The sequence below is a fragment of the Wyeomyia smithii genome, chromosome 2, assembly GCF_029784165.1.
Source record: "Wyeomyia smithii strain HCP4-BCI-WySm-NY-G18 chromosome 2, ASM2978416v1, whole genome shotgun sequence".
Taxonomy (NCBI): domain Eukaryota; kingdom Metazoa; phylum Arthropoda; class Insecta; order Diptera; family Culicidae; genus Wyeomyia; species Wyeomyia smithii.
The window spans coordinates 175,775,141-175,795,409 of record NC_073695.1 but is presented as its reverse complement, the minus strand read 5'-3'; the positions used below and the strand labels follow the sequence as shown (position 1 = coordinate 175,795,409).

Here is a 20,269-nt window from a genome sequence, read left to right as displayed (position 1 = left end):
AAAGACACAAATTATGTTTTGAACATTAATCAGCTTCAATCAATTCGTTTTCACGTTTTTTACGAGATGAGCGTAACATTGTCTGAAATATTTTACTTCATATTTGCATTTATTTCCGCCACAAATAGTTTGTTGGTGCAAGCGAATTTGAGAAGATTCTAGATCTTGATACACTGCAACTACTTACATATAATTGAATGGATACAATGTACAACAATTTTTTTGTGGACAGTGAAAAGGATAAGAAGTATCAAGAATGAATGTTCGCGTACGATGAACCGGTCTCGTATGAACACGACATGCACTGACGTCAAAAGTAAATGCTTTAGCTATCTGTGTTAGTGACGAATTCAACGGCACCTCCTCGTCCTGACAGGTCAGCTAATATTTGTTTTGATGAGCAACGAGGTGAAAGCTACTGGTTGGTCACGGGAGTTCTTTGTCGATGAGATGTTCAATTTAATCGCAAGCCTCTAAGCATGGAATTTATTGGAAAAGCATTTTTTATTTTCTTATTGAACTGGGAGAAATTCAAAAAAGTAAAACCATCTTAGCAGAAAATGTACTTATTCATATATCCATATTCTCTGAATTAGTAAACAAAAGAATAAAGTCGAGGATCCCTGATGCCTACGGTAAACGAATCAATATCATGGCTTTTACCAGTCTGATCTCGTAAACAATCTGAACGCCAGTTCCTAAGCTGTTCTTGTGAATTTCAGCAGAGTATATTTTGCGCTTGTGCAAGAGTTTGTTATCCTTTAACTGTTGAGGCTATAGACGAACTAACTTGAATATTCAGACGTAATAAAGCTACATGAGACGAAAGATGTATCGCATACACTTGAGACAAAGCTCGTGCCAAATTATTCTTACTCATCAGCAAGCACAATTGACCAGAGGCGTGTTTGCATATGGAATATCGCATATATTTTCCATCCGTTTCCAACATTTTAATAGTTAACATCTTCAATTACAACTATAATTGTGTCATCAAAGGAGTACCTTATCGATTTTTTTTATCCAAAATTTTGCACTTGATTTTGGGTAGTTCCATCTTCATTTGAAAACTTTGTACCACGTCCCAAGCTTGGGCGGGTTTAATTTCCGGCCGAAAGTCTCGAACATCCGCTTGTGATCGTGAACAATATATGGACGGTATTTGTTTATCCACATCGTTGCACGCGATTGATAATTAGATATTCTTCAAACCGAGAAACTGTACTTTTTCCGATAGCACCATGTGCAAGATTCTCATTCTCGAAGTACATTTACAGGGTGTTAGTTTTGTGGTATACAAATAAGAATCAAAAATGGCTTCAATGATTTTAAAGTTATGTAACATATCATGAGCCGTTGAGGACCAGAGTGGTTTATGTGCCATCAAGCAAAATGTTCAGGAGAAGCAATTTTCGAAAAATCTCTGAATAAAATTCTATTCAACGGATTCTTACAAACAAAATGTTCTAATATAAAGGGTCTGAAGTGGTTTAACATTAGGATACATAAAATTAACAGTTTCTTTGCGAAATCGGTGATTTTATCTTACCAAAATGTACATAGACCACTCTGACTTCATATATATATTCACTGGAATCCTCGAATCGTTTCGGAACAGAGTGGTCTATGTACACAAACCTTGTAAATGACAATGAAAACGGCGGTAAATCGTATAAAATGGCTAGTGTCACATGTTATATGATACATGTAGCATGTCACATGTAAGATGTCACGTGTTACATTACATGTAACACAAGATATTACATATTACATAATATTTTGCATGTTACATTTTTCGTGTTACATTACGTGTAACATGTTACATTTTACGTGTGACATGTACAAAACGAGTGGCATGTTCCTTATCACATGTTATATGCTATATGTTACGTGTTACATGATAGTATTACATCGATTTATGTACATAGACCACTCTGTTCCGAAACAAAACGGCCATTCTGTTACGGACGAATTTTCAACACGGGATAAATCAGCTTTAAAATTCGATTTTCCGAAATTTTCTTAATCTCCCAACTTCAGCTTCTTGAGTAGATGCGGTTTATGCAAAAAACTCATTTTCGAAAAAAATGGTCCTTAGACCACTCTGTTCCGCACAGGGGCGACTCGTGGCTTTGGAACCTGCCTGTTCAACTACAAATGCTGAAGATCGCAGTTAGAGGAATTAATCACAATCATGTCCGCTTAATCACACAAGTCATTCTATTTGTTACTATTTGAAAGTAAAACTAAAAACCAATAAAATATAAATATAAATTCGCATTCAAAATATATTTTTTGCCTGGCGTTCCCGTGTGCAATGCATAGGTTGCACCTATGGACGAGTCGCCCCTGGTTCCGCAACGGCTCATATATCCCTATACAATGTAATACAATGAATTGAGATCTAGGAATAAGACAGGCCATTCTTGTGATGATATAAAATTGGTTAATTTTAATGTAGCTTTCGTTCGATGAAAAGGAGCAGTAGTTTCTTACTGAGATGAAATTCGGAACATGGATCAACAAATGATTCATCAATGAATGTTCAATGTAGTAAATGGCTCATGAAACATTCGATGAAAACTTGCCCAATCTAAATAAAACTTCAGCCCAAACTACGCTTTTCGAAACATTTTAGAGCCGCTGCACGATAACTTCTCTTGCTAACTTGTTTTATCGTATTTTTGTTTCTAACTGATGATAGAAGTCTATATTTTTAGCATAATTTTCATTTACTTGTTCGATAAATGGCTGTGATAGTGATCATTTTCATGTAACCAATAATTGAAAAACTGACATCTTTTACAATTTAACCAAACTTATTAGAGCAATCCTCATGAGCTACTGCCAGTAACGCCGATTTCCTCTTGAATCTTGTTGATAATATCAGCCCTAATGGTGGGCACCGCTAACCGAAAAGTTGGACTATTACTTAGACTCACTACAAATACTGGTATTTATTCTAAAATGATGATGCTTCTTCAATAAATCTAGTTTGGAATCAAGATTCAACTATGACAATTCGACAATTCGATGCAGATGATCAACGCTAATTTGAATCTCAAACGTTAACCTTACTGTGAGAAACATTCTTCTTTCAGTTTATTTGAAAACGAATGAATATTTTGCCTCCCATACGGAACCACTGCACAGTACATTTTTCTATTATTTAACCATTTTCGAGAAAAAAAATTCTAATTATTTATTAATTTTCGTTTAAGCTGTATAATTTAAATAAGAGTTCAATTTTTCAATGGTATGATGTTATCTTTCAAGTAAAACTTACAAACTAAACAAAAACAAATGTGGTTAAGAAAAACATAACAATTTGCAAAATAGTTGTCTACGATAATGAACTACTCCAGAAATTATTCACTCGTGCAAAAGTTTGCCTCCGTACTTTATAATAGTCATGGCAAAGTCTAAAGTAACTGGGTACTGACGTCTTCTAAACATTATTGGGCAGTTCAAATCACTCTGTGATACTCCGGTATAACCACACACATTATCAATTTCGTGCAGGAAAAGCCTGTCCCCCGCGTTCCCTTGTTCCTGGTTTCAAACCTGAAATGTGTGGTGTAGGCCTTGAATGTGTATAAGGTGTTCAACGGGGAATACACTAAGGTCTTTTTACGCAGATTTCGAAATTAACGCGTTTTTTTTATGCGCATTTCGGATTCTACGCAGATTTTTCAGAATTGTCGTTTTTGTCGCGGCTTTTTTTGATGGTATTTCATTTTAAAATCGCTTATTTAGAATGTCTGAGGATCGTTCGTTTTACATTTTTCCTAGATGTTCAGCTCAGTTCGGAGGTGAAAATAATACAGCTGTTTATTTTTTTAAGAATTTAGCAGAAATGGTTAAAAACCTTTAGCAAATTAAGTTTTCTACGCGAATTTCGGAATTTAAGCGGTTTTCTACGCCGATTTTGGAATTTGTCTTGTTCTTTTTTTAAACAAATCAAATGCTTGGTTTTTGTAGGACAGTACCTATGTTGGATTTTAGAAAAATCGAAAACTACATGGCGATATTTCAAACATCGAAAATAAAAACCGTTAATCAAATTTGACATCATGTTTCAAAGTAATGACAAATAGTGTAAGCTTATACTGTATCTGTATTTATAAAGCAATGGCATAATATCTGGTGATATTTTTACATATCGGCGAATGAGTTATCGCTTTAACCATACAGTTTGAACGTCGGAGTATAGTTAAAGCATTACGTTGGAACTCTTGTTTTAAATAACCTACATGTACTTGACTTTTTCATAGTCGGGTACTGTCTTATGCCATCACTTAACAACCTAATTTTGATGAAGCTGTATGATGTTACAGGACTAATTGGATATGTTACTATAGATTGACGTTCATAATCAACTGATAGTGGTTTGGTTAATTTCAAATCTCTGGGACATGCTGAATATTTATGACACTACGTTCCTTTTACATCCCGAAATCATCTTCCTCTGTCTTCAGCGAAACATTATATTTTTGGCGGTTTTTGTCGATGCAACTGGATCAGAACATTTAGCCATGTGCGAATAATAACACGTGTGCCTCAGAAAGTTAAAACTCAGGTCACTCTGATTCCCTCACGCTTCAATGGGTCCGTATCAGGCGAGAGGAGGTGTGTAGAGGACTAAAGGCAATCAATGGTAACTTGTAGTTGCCACACATAAAAAAAATAACAAACTTTGGTGTACCTCAGGTTCATAGTTTGCTAGGAAAGAAGACAGTTTTAGTAACTTGCATTTGGCGTGTGCGTGACCACTGACAGCTTACGAAACTATATATATTCCGATGTGAATAGTCATTTCGCTATATTTATTGCTCGTGTTTTGTAAGATTTGGACCGCTTTGATCTTTTGTGGAAAAACAAACGAAAACAAATACGTTTGAGAGTTATTTACAATAAGAGGTTCACAATACGGTGTTCATACTTGATTTTGAAAACAAGAAGTAACAAAAGTTATTCAGCTCGCATTAAAAATAAACACCTTGGAATATTTTCATGAAAATTCAATTATTATCTGAATCGAAAAGGTAAAACCAAAGTTGTCATAATTTCAAGCCGAAATACAAAAGTTCTTGGTTGCCGAAAATTCAATCTAGACCTTGAGCTTGTTCTGAAAAATGCTCCTGTGGCTTGTACGATAACAGGAACTCCATTCTAGGGTAAAAAGACTGGCTTGTACTTGTGTCGTAAATAGTGGAACTCTAGACAATTGAGACAATTGAACGTTGTTTGAATGAAATATTCGTTCCAAATGTAACTTTCGCAGTAAGGTATGTTCATCATTCGTAGCAATTTACGTTTTACGTACGCCATCAGCAATTCACAGTTTTTCTAAATAGTTATATCGTCACTTCTCTACAAAATTTAGCGAATTAGCGATTAGCGTTTCGAAGGCCAAAATTTTAGCGACGCTAACAGTGTCGCTAACCAGCTCAAAAATTAGCGAAATCGCTAAACCGCTAACTAAATATTAGCGTCGCTAATTAGCGATTAGCGAATTAGCGGAATGGTGCCCATGTAATTGTGACGTAGGACTAAACAATGTTATATTTAACTATAATAGATCCTTTCCCTATGATGTATTCTATTGTATTCATTATTTCTTACAGTTTGGCTTGAAATGTTTATAAATGCCTTGTAATGTTTTTTGGTTTTTAGAAGAACCTACTTAATTTTAATAACTTGAGCCAGCCTGTTGAACCATAGGTCTCTTGACTGTAGTCAGGACCTCCACTGCACTTATAACCGATTAGTGATCCGCTCTCTACAGGGTGGCAACGTGAAAGTGATACACTTGATTTATGTCATAAAAGTCAAACCAGTTTTTATTTCTCTTCGGAATCGATTTCAACAACATCTATAAGTAGTAAAATTACAATGTACTTAGTTGAGTTCAAATCTTTCACCTTTGTGTTTGAAAACGGCCCGTAGACGCTTTTCGAAGTCATTGCAAGTCGCACGCACCAAATCTTCACCCAACCTTTTTCAATGTGTTCAAACTCAAATGCCTAACGTCGTTCAACTTTCCTAGCATGTGTCTCCAGCAGTGGTTAAAATTATCGAATGAGTTTCACAACATTGAAACTATGCTTTTTCGTCATGTAGGTGATACATATTACCATGACAATCGGTTTCACTATCCGATATGCGATGTAAACAAAAGTGTTCATCGTTACTTGACGTCTCAAAATTAATATAATACCCAACAAGAACGAAACAGAAGATATTCGGATTGGTTCATCTATCAATTCAAAAATAGCAACCGTGAAAATGAAACTCAAAGGCAAAAAAATCAATTTCGATTTGAGGTACTGATATTTTTTGAAGTGCAGCTACATTTTTTTTTATTTCGAAAATAATCTGAAATGGATAGCAATACCAACTGGAAGCTCTTCTCGTGATAACGATATTATCAAAACAAGAAAGCTTTATGCAGGTATGGTTATCGTCCATATGTTTTCAACGTGGTAAAAAGTGCTTCAACATTAAAAACCTGCTTTTAGGGAAGCGTACGCTACAGGAAGTTGCTTTACCGCTGATTGCACGTGGGCGATGTCAAATTGGTGTTGGGAGCGAATGCAAACATTCCTAAGTCGTTTTGGACGTCGGGAATATCATCCGGCATATCAGTACTAGTCATTCTTTTGAAGCGTATGAGCATGGTTTATTCAAAGATGATGAAATTACACAGAAGAAACCAACAATCATCACCAATAGACAGGTCGCTTTAGCTGATCAATTGCTCATGAGTTCAAATAATAAGTTTGTGATTATGATTGAACTTATTTATGAGAAATATCATTTATTAGAATAAACGTATTAAACCTTATAACTTAAATAAATTTAATGAATTATATACTATGATGGCTGCTGTGATTACGTATGAACTGGTCTAGGTCAGTCGGTTGCTTGTCGAATCCCAGAAATTTAGCATTGAATATTGCATCTGAGCTCAACGTAATACAAATATTCAGTACAAGTTATTGACACTGATATTCGTTCTCATTTCCGTGATGATGATAATGAATTTCAACTTTGACAATATAGAAACGAATGTGAACTTTGACTGAGGAATGAATACCAACAAACGTGTTCATCGAAAATCAACATTTCGATCTGTCTAGCTACAGTTTATGTTTGTGCATAGAAAAGATATTTGACACTAAGGTTGGCTTGATATCAGTCTGTTTGAATTTCTAGGCGGTGATTTTTCTCAGCACTGATCTCCAGATACTGTTCAAATCCGGTGACAATGCAGGCCATTCAGATGAACTGATGGAACAAAGCGAATTCTGCTTACACCATTTCTGAACGATCAATGCCTTATGCACTAGTGCTGAATCCCGTTAAAGGCAAAAACTGTCCTTCCCAAAAAGCATTTTAGCGCAAGGATCTTCGAAATAGCATTGGGCGTGAAACAATGAGACTTAAATTTTGAAATGGTGGTAAGAAAAGATCCGTATTCTTGGCTTCGTTCAAATCAGGACTCTCATACCAGCAGATGTTTGTCTCAACGGAACCGGTGGTGATAGTGTGGTGACCTTATCGGTTTACAACAAGATTGAACATTACACTTCACTATTTGAAAAGCATATTGAGGTTCTCGAACATACACACTGTACCATTGGGGATCAGGCTGTGATGGCAAAGCTGCTTCGTTATTACATTCCTTGTATTCCGCCAAAACCTCATAACCATCAATAACTAAACTGCCGTTCCAATCATAGTAGTCCCATGTTCTACACAAACCTTATGTACGCTGGGACAACTATGCTTGGAAGGGCAGTAAAGAACTCCACACATTTGGAAGAACTTCTCCTACATCTTTGAGGTTTTTCGCCTCAAAAGTAGCGTCTTGAGTCACACCCCTTCCGTTAAGGTGAGCCAATTGAGCGCTGAGAGGAGCCATCCGTCTTTCAACAAGGTTAAACGCACTCCTACCAGGAGCATTTGATACCAACAATAGAAAATTTTCATTTATATTAAAATCACAGTTAAAAATTGATCAACACCAACCTGAGATTCTCGTCAGGTCCTCCGTCTACTGAATCACAACAGGTTTCGCTAAATTTATTCTTGACATGTTGCTTACAAGTTTCTCGCTCAAGAATGGTATTGAATGTTTTTGGATTCTTACTGCAATATATGTGGGCCCCGAGTAGGTGACAGCATCTGGTGAACCAAGACCCTGCTCTTTAATTATCATGGTACTATAAATCGATTGAGTAAGCTTATGCTTGGGCGCAATAACCCAGTCGTGGTCTGGCAGTTTAACACGATATTCCAAGTGCATCATGAGAGGTGCCTGTGTATTCGCTGCAGTGAAACCTATCGGAACGCCCACCTTGTCGTCTTGACTCAAGAATATAACCTGGTCTGGGCCTAAAACAGCTGCTAACGATTCTACACTACGAATGGTTGACATACAAAAAACTCCATCAGCGTAAATCTTGTGTTCATCTGTTTGAGCTTTACACTGTTTAACCTGAAGAAACAACAAATATGGATATCATAACACTGCCGTTTACAAACGGAAATATGCCCTAGATAGGCTTACTGAAACAGTTTCACATGCCTTTTTCTTTCGGTTGTGGTTGTGGCACTGGATATTTCGAATCCTTCATCCAAAATGTGGTCCCCGTGGCTCTGTGGTTAGCGATGTCGATCGGCTAGCTTCTGTGATATCGGGCTCTATTCCCGATCAGGTAGAGGATCTTTTCAAGCTGGAAATTTTAAACTCAGCACTGGGGCACGATGTATCGTTGTACTTATCCTAAAACATGCAAAATGTGCCAGAAAAAAACAATATCGATAACGAATTCTTTCAACTAGTCTAGTTGATCGAGACCGCATTAGCCGCACAGGCTAGCGTGCCAAAATGATTGCAGATCAATAAGTGTCCGTTTAGTGCGTATCATTTCTGTTCTTCCATCAGCTGCACTTTTCTGTAGCACTAAGTCCACAAATTCCAGTTTCCAGAAGCATATCCTCATTTTCTATTCGAGGACGATCAAGACCACCCTTGAACATTGAACTGCAACAAGTTTCTTTATCGTTTCCTGTCGCTTGGCTCTGAACTTATTCTTGCACTCCGCGTTATCTCGCATTCGTTTTTAAGGTTGCTGTTTTAGCTCGATGTCCTTCTTCAGTTTTTAAATTTTTACATTCGATCCATCATTGAGGCCAGCGTCACGAACAGTAATCAAGGCATTTTGTTGTGTCATAAGCACCGCCACCTCGGATGCAAGCTTATCCTGTGATGGTGTGGGAAATTTCTGCGATGCGCTTCATCTGACTGTTGTCATTTGAAGTTTCAGTCACAGAATCTAGACCGAAAGGAGCTGATGCTATTTGTTCCACGGGAGATTGGACATTTGAAGATATTGAAGCAGCCTGATTGAAGGTAAACATTTAATATTTGGTTTCACCTGCCCAATGTTGTTACATATAAAAGAATACTTACGTTACTTAAAAAAGAGCATCTTTGCTGCGTTTTTTCAACTTCATTTCTTCAAATTGTTCAATTTGAATGTTGACTGCATTTTGTAATTCGTCAAAAGATTTCTTAGTTGCTCTGATTTCAAGCCAAATATCACTTGTTTGTTTTTGCGTAACAGCAGCTGTAAGTTCCGGGTGAGCTTCTTTAAAAACCCGGCGCAGCTTGATATATATGTAGATCACCTTGCTTAAACATATCGAATGCAAACGGTATAACGACAAAACTTTGTACAGAACCACACAAATCATAAAAATCGAAAACTTTTCATCACTCGAAAACAACTTGTAACTCTCAACGACAACAACGATACAATCGCTATCAATCTGTCAATTGGGTCCTAAAGGTATACCGGTTTTTATATATCATTTGAAAAAGCCGCGTTTTCTGAGCAAAACTTAATTTTTAAAAAACGTTTATCGTTTTCCTTCGATTTTTAAAAGAAGAATAAAAAAACTGCTCGAAAGGTCTTAGATGACGTTTCGCTCATGTACGGTATATGAGAGAACTGTCATTCATGGCATTTCGAGCAGATTTTTATCCTTCATTTAAAAATCAAAGAAAAATGATAAACATTTTATTAAAATGATGTTTTGCTCAGAAAATTGCACTCTTCCAGCTGATAGATAAAAATCAGAAAATCGTTCAAAACTTTAGGACCCCATTGCGAGCAAGGTTTAGGAAATCAGAATTCAGGTGAGACAAAAAAAACACTTTATGGTGGTGTCTTTATATGTTGATATTTTATATGGAGGAGTATTAGTGACAGAGAAGTGAGAACATGGTTATTTGAACAGCTGCATTAACAATGTTTTTCTTACCCATCCTCGTTGGATAACGTAAGAAGATTGCACACACCCCCTCCCCCAATATACGAGGACTACACTTTTGGCATAAGAAACTTTGATCAGGAGCGTGTCGCAAGTAGAGAAGAGAATGTCAAACAAGTAAAAACACTTTCGTGATTGAGCCGATCAGGGCGACTATGCTTAGCGCTAAGAAAAATGTTATTTTATTTGCAACTAGCTGACCCGGAAAACTTCGTCCCGCCTAGTGTTCAATTTAATAATTTTAAAAAATACAAATTCATTGATTTCTTGCGATTTGTTTATATCGTTTGAAATTATTGGTTTTATAGGAATGACAACATCCTCGTCTTTTGCCTTTAGTACATCACCTCTATTCCGGAAATATTCATATTGGGTGATAGTCAGTTAGTTTCGTTGGTTTTCAGAAACTAAAAGTGGTCATCTTCGAATTCAAGATGGTGTCCAGCGCCAATGCTTGGCTTCTATACATCATTTCGATTACGGAAATATTCGTATGTAGTAGTATTCGGCTGTTTCCCAGAAGTTACCATCTTACAATTCAAGATGATGTCTGAGGTCAAGTTTTAGCTTTATGCATCATTCTGGTTAAGGAAACGCTCATATTGGGTGGTATTTGGTCACTTTAGGCTATTTTCAGAAACTGGACGTCACCATCCTGGATTTTAAAATGGCATTTGGAGACAATTTCTGGCCCCTGAGCGTCATTCTGGTTTAAGAAACACCCATAATAGGTGTTATTTAGTCATTTTCGGCTGTTTTCCAAAAACCGAAAGTTACCATCTTAGAATTCAAAATGATGTCTGTGGTCGTTTCTAGCTCCTGTGTATCATTCTGGTATCGAAGCATCTCATATTGGATGGAAATCGGCCATTTTTAGGTGTTTTTCAGAAAGCGGAAGTCGCCATCTTGGATTTCAAAATGGTATTTGGAGACGATTTCTGGCTTCTGAGCGTCATTCTGGTTGAAAAAACACCCATATTGGGTGGTATTTGGTCATTTTCGGCAGTTTCCCATTCACCGGAAGTCGTCATTTTACAATTCATAATGTTGTCTGAGGTCGATTTGTGGCTTCAGTGCATCATAACAATCCCGGAAATACCCATATTGAGTGTTATTTAGTCATTTGCCACTGAAGTTTAGGAACCGGAAGTCGCCATATTGGATTTCAAAATGGCATTTGGAGACACTCTGAGCGTCATTCTGGTTAAAAACACCCATATTATGTGGTATTTGGTCATTTTCGGCAGTTTTCCAGTCACCGGAAGTCGCTATTTTACAACTCAAAATGTCGGAGGTCGATTTGTGGTTTCAGTGCACCATCACGATTTCGGAAATACCCATATTGGGTGGTATTTGGTCATATCCCGCTGTTTTTCAGAAACCGGATGTCACCATCTTGGATTTGAAAATGATGTTTGGAGATATTTTACGAATAGAAAATGGAAGTTTTCAACTTAAATTTAACAATAGCGTCTGTAGTCGAAAATTTTTCTTGCTCTCAGAAACCTCAACATTTCAAATTTGGTTCCATTTGCTTGATTATTTCTCGAGATGTGCAGAAATGTGTGGTGTGGAACCCCTCCTTTCAGAAGAAGGAGGGGTGTCGAAACATTATAGACATCTTTGTTACCCCTAAAAATATTCACCTGCCGAATTTGGTTCCATTTATTTGGTTTGTTCTCGAGATGTGCAGAAATTTGTGTTTCATTTGTTTGGAACGCCTCCCTCACATAAGAAGGAGGGGTGTCGGCCCATTATGGACATATTTGTTACCTCTAAAAACATTTACATGCCAAATTTGTTTCTATTTGGTGGATTGGTTCTCGAGCTATGCGAAATTTGTGTTTCTTTTTCCCTTTTAAAAGGGGGAGGGGCGTCAAACTGTTATGGATATATTTGATACCCCTATTAACATCCACCTGCCCGATTAGGTTCCATTTACTTGGTTAGTTTTCAAGATGTGCATGAATTTGTGTTTCATTTGTATGGGATCCCTCCCTTCCAGAAGAGGGAGGGGTCTCGTACTATCTTAGTCACCTTTCTCGGCCCCTTAAACCCCTATATACAAAATTTCACGCCGATCGGTTCAGTAATCACCAAGCCTATATGGAACAGACAGACAGACAGACAGACAGACAGAGCTGCATTTTTATATGTAAAGATGACAATTTGTACTTTTTCTAATGTAAAAATTAACTTTCGATTAAAATGTGAATCCAGGCCCGTAGGTACCGGGGGGGCTAGGGGGGGCTTAGCCCCCCCACGCGTTTGTTTTGCCCCACACGCAATTTTCTCATGTATGTGATTGATACTAGGTGAAAAAATCCAAAAGAAAAATCTGAAATACTAGCAATAAGAAATATTGAATAGTCACCAGTTTTTTTAATGTTAACGGTATCAGTCAATTTTTTGGTCGAGCAAATATGCCAAAAAGGATTAATTATTCAATTTTTTGGTAAGCAAGTATCCTAACTTCCTGCAATATGATCTTGTGATTCATGTCCATGTTCAGTTCAACACATTTTGGCCGGACTTTTCCACATCTCGGAAGCATAACCCAGACCGTTACTCGGCCCGGACAACTCTGTTCCGGTTTGGTTCGAAATAAAATCAGACTATGAAAATTGTAGTCTGACCGGACTTCGGACTAGGCATTCCACACTCTACTTGGTCTGATGGTGAACACTGATCAAACAAAGCCTATCGTAAAATTTAGAATTTGGGCTGACGGTTGAATCGCTCCATTCTCTCAGTATTTCTTCGCGAATAGATTCTCGTAGTATCGTTGGTTGACATCGATCGGCGACTCTCGAAGCTGCATTTATAACGCTGTAATTCCTTGAATGCATTTGTTGCTTCAGAGTAGGTAGAACTTTTAAAAACTCTCTTCTGTTCTTAGTTTTTCGATCGCACATGATCGCACCCTCAAGACATTTGAAAAATCAAGTGGAAAATACACAGTTTGGAAGTTGTGGGTTCAATCATATTTTCAGTTAGGTTTCTACCGTCATGACTACATTTACTCCTTGAACCAAAAGATACACAGCTACGCTCATCAATAGCGGTTTTCACGTCGAGTTCTAATACAAACATCTAGCCGTAACCTGTGTATTAGGGTGCCAATGAAAATCAATTTTTTGAATTTCGTTTAACGATAGGGCTCAAAAGTTTCGTCTTCTCGAAAAAAATCATCCAAAAAAAATTCGATATCGACGATTTCATGAACTTTTACCTGTGCATTTCATCAGTCGGAAAGTTGAAACATTGATCGCTTTGAGGGACGTGTTCCCAAAGGCCGATTTAGCTGAAATTTTGCATGGGGACTTTTGAACCCTACCGCTAAACGATATTCGAATGATCTTCTTTCATACATCTCACTGGCGCCCTACTGTATATCTTCCATTACTCGGCAATTGAGGTGAGTATTTTACGGCTGGGTATTTGAATACATGCTCGATATGAATACAAAGTAAATGTACGAAGCTCTTACTCAGTTAGAGTAAAGATAGCTGAGCCTGCGTACAAAATCCCCTCCCCTGAAACTCAATTACACAATGTAAACCTGCTCATTTAAGTTAGCAAACTCATTAAAATTTCGTTTTTTTTTCGGAATATAAACCCGAAAAACCGGATTTTCGGGAATAAGAAATATCTTACGGGACACCCTAACGCTTATTTGAAAATAAATCGAAATAGGACGAAAACTGCAAACGGTATAAGAATTTTAATTTGTGAATACCCGGGTACTCCGTTGGACGCCTAAATATCCTTTTTTTGTCGAGCACATAACGGTTTTAAACTGCTTACTCCACAAAACAATAACGTTTTATGAAATAAAAATTCTCTGCCCCCCCCCCCCCCCTAAAAAGGAGTAGCTACGGCTCTGTGTGAATCTCGGTGAAACCCAACTATGTAATCTTAAAAATGGTTTTGAAGCCAACCTGACTACCGTATATTGATTGTCTGTCTCATTTTAATCAATATAACACTAAGCCAGGTTTAACATATTAACATTTAAAACAGTAAAAATTACATTTGTTTTTGTGTTAAATATTGAGCACAAACACTATAACGAATGCCATAAAAATTAATTGATTTTCCACGAAAAACATGGCGACAATTTTCCGGGTACCGCTTGTATTTAACTACTTTCTGTGGTGGTTTCACGTCCTTCGGATTTTTTTTGTTACCAACAAACATGCACATAATGCACCCCAGATTATATCTCGTGCACACGAGCACAAGCTACCTAAAAACCGCATGCACCATCACTCTGCACTTAAGCGTGATTCAGATTGATGGTAGCTTCATAGAACTTGTTGAACGCTTGTGTTATTTCTTCTAGTACTTTCTCTCTGTATGCGTAGCGTAGCTAAATAGTCATTCAATGAGTAATTGACACTGGACTGCTAAGTGCACTAACAGAGTGCATGTCTGCTTTTTATCGAACATCTAACGAAAGGTGTTACTCCGCACAACCTGGCAATCGATTTCTTTATTGTTTGTTTTGCACTGATTTATGCGTACAAACAAGTCAATCTCAGTACGTGCTTGAGGTGCTGTATTTTTGCATAGAATTTATCCGTGGTTTGGGAAGCGCTGTTTGCATACTAGTTTGCGAAAATTTCGTATATTTGATTTTTTTATGTAAAATATTAGAATAGCTACCTAATGTTAATGTAAATAATGTTGGTTTAATGCACGGTAAACCCTCATATATTTCATATATGGATTATTATGTTTACAAATTCAATCCACATATCATAGTCATGGATAGTGTTTCGTTAAAATGTTGTTAGTTTTGAATAGTAGATAACCCACTATCAAATTGAAAGCATGTTCATTGATAATCGCATACTTTATCATACATCGCACTTATATTATCTGTAAATTTGATTGTTAGAGGTAGTGTACACATCTCTCAAATAGATATTGTTAACTTCCAAACAAATCGCTCTTAAGCCGTTAATATTTTACAAAAAGTGATAGATACAAACATACAGATTAACATGTAAACAACTATGTGCGTAAGGTACATTGGGTAGGTTACAGGCTTCTAGATATAACCAAATAGCTGAAAAGTACAGCACTCGCAAAACAAAACTCTTCTCTCTACAAAATAGTTTGCTATGAGAAATCAGGAGATATATTTAGAAGTTAATCAATTTTGTATTCCCAATTTTGAGGCAACCTCAAAATTGTGAATAAACTAAATTATTTATTTCCAATTGTATATGTAACACAAGCGCATGTATATTAATCATTTAATAACTGATTTTCATTAGTACCTGAAACAAACAACAGTTTGGTGTGAAATAATTTGCAACTTTGAAGCTCGAAAGTTGTCGCATTCGATTACCAGTCCTTTGATCATATGAGTGCGTGTGTTAGTGTCCCTGGCATCAATATGTTTTGTATATTTTTTTCTGTCTACCCTTACATCGCTGTCTACCTTTACATAACACCCTTGTTTTCCGCCTTTTTCATTCCATTTTCCAATAACTCAGTTCTTCATTTCATTTTCCATTTCTTTTCCATCTGTTTTCTCTGTACATGAATACCCAACACAACCAAATTGATTTGACTCTGGGGTTTGCTATTGAACAGGGCTGAGCACGGAGCCGGATCGCAGGCAGGGGGCCGGAGTGCCGGGGGCAAATTATCTATCCGGCGACGCAGGAAAGGCCCCCGAGCAGAGTGAGTAGAGCCCCAAAATTTAAAACGAACTAGAAAGATGTCATGTTTCTTTCAATATTTATTCCTCCATATTTCTTTCATTTTGTTTTACTTTATCTCTTTTTTCATCCGAGAAGTTCTCCACCAAGTATCCATCCTCATTTACAATAAGGACAAAAATTGCTCAATTAATATCATTGCTATGAAAAATGCCTATTGATCGTTGTGGCTACAAATGCTAAAAACTATCGAAAGCCTCTGATTTCTAGCTACACTTTCTGCAAATCATTCTCATTTATAGCATCAAGTAAATAATTTACGAAAACTGAATGCCTTGGACTGAATTGTATGCAACCCCCAGATTTACATCATTTAAGACTCAACTTAAGACATGTTTTCACATCTACTTGGGTATTTTAACAAACACTAACTACTTATCAGCTTACCTTTGTTTATTTTGTAGTATGCTATACTGTTATCTTAGTGCATTGCTGCATGTATAATTTCGCTTTCCTTATCGCTTTGCAACTAATGATGTGCTAATCCCGTTTTTAGGTAGTATACATATTTTAGAGAAAGCAATAATCGTTGCGTCTGGAGGGAGAATTCGTTCGAAATCACAAGTTATGTTCTGACGTTTGTGTCAAGTTTGCACAAATTCTATTTATTCGTAAAATTTAGAAGAATTGAACAAATTGAAGTTAAATATTACAACTATCACAAGAACACAGATTTTGCATTTCTTCTGCGGGAGGGGTCTGAGCGAGTGAAATAGAACAGAGAGCCGGACAGATTGAATGTTTTTTTTATTCGATAACGTATTGAAATAATGGCAAACGTCTACGTCAAACTGCAGTTTCTACTTCACGGTAAGTGTTGAATGCAGCTCCATTTGCCAGCGGGAGGATCCGCGTTCTTCACTGCACTAGTTTTGTGTGGATGTTAAAGAGACTACGTGCTACACTCTGTGAGCTGTCGTCTGTTTTACTGCACGTTTGCTCTTCGTATATGAATACTAACGTTAAGAGCGCAATATTTTACTTCAGCCCATCCATCCTTATGAAAGCTGACGAAACTGTACGCATGATTTTGATCTCTTGAGTATCACAAACAGATGATCAGTTTGCTGGTCGCTTTAGGAACTTTTTTAGAATCCCAAATAGATCCCAAAAAAAATCTGGTAGTGTTGGCGGCTTTTTAGTTTTAGTTCTTCAGTAAAGGACCGCTCTGATCATTATAGATCCACGGCAAATGATAACTACTTTTTTGGGCTCTGTGTTGTTATGGTCTTCCCGATGACAGAACGATTTCGACCTTCCAGTCCCCTATTTTTTTTTTTATTTTTTTCTTTATTTATTGATTTGTTTACATTCATCGGACAAACAGTCTGAATGAACACTTAGAAAATGATGACTAGAACTTTATCTGCACATAAAAGTTTGTAACACGATCACGAAAATCATTAGAGGAAACATGAAAGTCGAACAAATAATAATATCGATTGAATAAAGCGCACATAGTTCGAATAGGCTCGTTTTGTGAGTAGTCCGTCCTATGTTGTTGGAGCCTCAAAAGGCTTCGTTGACGCAGTGGACGTGGCAGCACGTTCACATCCATTTTATTGAGAATCCAGGGCGCGTTCGCGTATTTTTAAACGCGTAACCCGCGACTTCTAACCTGATTCTTCTCACCTGCTTTACTTTTGGTTCCCGAAGAGATTTCACACCGTCAAAGTCCAAAAAGTGCTGATCGTTAATCATAGATAGCATAATCGATCTGATGCCTTATTTGGATTTCTCCAGGTGCTTCCGCTGGGGTCTGCTACTGAATTCGTCTTTGTTGATATGGGATTTTTTTTCCTGTATGGACTTCCCCACTGCGACCAGAATCGTTGATCTATTGTGAGCTATGCCCGGGTGTCTGCTGTATCCCGCATTTCTATTATTAGCAATGCCGCTATTGAGAAGTGGCATGCTTATTATTATTTTTTATCAGTGCTTGTGTAATGTGCTACCCTTTCTTTTACACACTTACTGTTCTCCTATACCGAGCCTCGTTCCCTCTGCCAAATATCACCAATTATAATTTCCCTGGGTAAGTTTCGTCGTGCGTCCTTCTGGCCAGTTTTATTGATAAGAGGGACTTATTTTTATTCAGAGGAAGTCACGCAAAGATATCGTAGATTTCAGCGTAAAAGAAGGGTAACTGGTGGGAAGCCTGAGAATAAACCCATGCTTTTTGAGATCGAATAGCCTGATTTTAATAAGATTCGAGCCCACGACCATCGGCTTGACAAAGCAGACTCTGTAACCTTGCGGCCACGGAGCTCCGCTCCATTGCCTTGCTCCCACTGTAGTCAACTTGGTAATCGTGAAAAGCTCGTAAACGCATTCTCTTTGGAATTTGGAAACTCGTAAAATGCATTCTCTTTGGAATTTGGTCACCGAACTTTCTGGACCATTGCTATCTGAACTCATTACGATTATCGAGCAAACAAACTAGTTTGTTGCAGTTTATCATAAAGTATCAATCGATTTTGTGGACGCAGATTGATGCTTTGTGAAATTCTCGTTTTGCATAGTAGGTAAAAACATGCTGCGTTACCGAAGTCACGATAATTACATTGTACTCTATGCTATCTACTGAAGAATTGTATCCGTGGGTGTTTTTTGGCCTCGCGATCGTTTTTTTTTTTTTTGTGAGAAAGACTGCGAGGCCATGAAACATCCACGGATACTTACATCTCCTTGTTTTGGTTACCATCCTTGACATCAGTGATCATCAGCTTCAACATTTTTTATTAATCGCTCGCTTCGTGTCAGAAGCTGTTTGATTCGACTCTAAGCCAGGTTAGATACCTACTCAGTTTTGTAGTTCACTTGGCGTTACCCAGGATGCACCATTAAGAAGGAAACAGTCTTGCAGCCCGAGTGTAAATAGTTATTCAAGTATATATACACCAGATCGACTTGAACTGTCCTACAGTACGGTCGCATTTTACCAACAGCTCGAGGCTTAGTCTTAGACTACCGAGAGATATTAAAATTTTTTGCTTTTCGCTTTCAACAGGCAATCTTTTTAAAAGACTACCTGTTGAAACGTAAAGTAATAAATTTGTTTTTTTTTTTAACGTTAACGAGTGTTTAGTGAGTAAATTTGGTTTGAGATATTTCTACTTAAATTCTATAGTGAAGTGAAAGTGTAGTGAAGTTTTCCAGTTATGCCTGGAAAAAATAAAAAAGCTCGCTTTGATGCGGCTTCAAGGAAACGTGAGGCATCTCCTCCAAGTGACACTGAAATTTCGACTAACAGGTATGATATTCTTTCTTCCGTTGGGGATCAAGAAATCCAAACTTCTCATACTGAGCATAAAGCCGTTATGAAGAAGTTTAAAGTTCCAACTATTGTGGTATTTGTAGCAAATTTAAAAGCATTTCGATCAGAACTTTTATCATTCCTGTCGGATGTGAAAGTTAATTTTCAAATTGGCCGCCAAGACGAAATTCGTATTTTGGCCGAATCTCTTGCTGGCCATAAACATCTTTTACAGTATTTGACTGAAAAGATGTATAAATTTTATTCTTTTGATGCCAAAAACGAGAGACCGTTTAAGGCTGTTTTGAAAGGTCTTTCAAATGACCAAACTGTTGAGGAAATTAAAGATTGTTTGTCAGAATCACTTGGTTTTGCCCCCAACCAAGTAATTTTGATGAAATGAAAGGCAAATGCCAAAATTAATCAAACTGGAATACACCAGGAAAATTACTTAGTACATTTTGATCGTACCAAAGTACATAATTTGAAATGTTTGGAAAAAGCACGTGTTTTATTTGACGTGCGAATAAAATGGGAAAATTTCAAGAGACATGGAGGAATCCATAATCTTACTCAATGTCGGAATTGTCAAGCCTATGGTCATGGAACTCGAAACTGCCATATGGCAGCAAAATGTATGATTTGTGGTGACACTAGTCACACGAAAGATATCTGCCCCGTGAAAGAGACCACTAATAGTTTCAAATGTGTAAATTGTGGGGGAAATCACAAATCTAATTTTTTTAATTGTCCTGTAAGGTCAAAAATTATTGCTTCCAGACAACGTAGGAATTCTAAGCAACCTGTTGTCAATGTGGGTATACAAAAGACTTTCAATACTGTTCAGGCATCACCAGCACTTTCATTAGCAGGTGTGTCTGTAGGTAATAATTTGAATTCAGCTAACAAATTTCAGACAAAAAATCCTGTTCAG

At 37.2% G+C, this 20,269-nt stretch overlaps 1 protein-coding gene across 1 annotated transcript in view; it reads left to right on the top strand.

Moving 5' to 3' along the window:
- Positions 1-20,269, top strand: part of LOC129721818 (oxysterol-binding protein 1) — a 72,122-nt gene that overhangs the window by 6,864 nt on the left and 44,989 nt on the right. Inside the window, exon 2 of the mRNA XM_055674831.1 lies at positions 15,952-16,041. Within this exon, the coding sequence (XP_055530806.1) occupies positions 15,952-16,041 (90 nt within the window). The remainder of the gene's footprint in view (positions 1-15,951; positions 16,042-20,269) is intronic.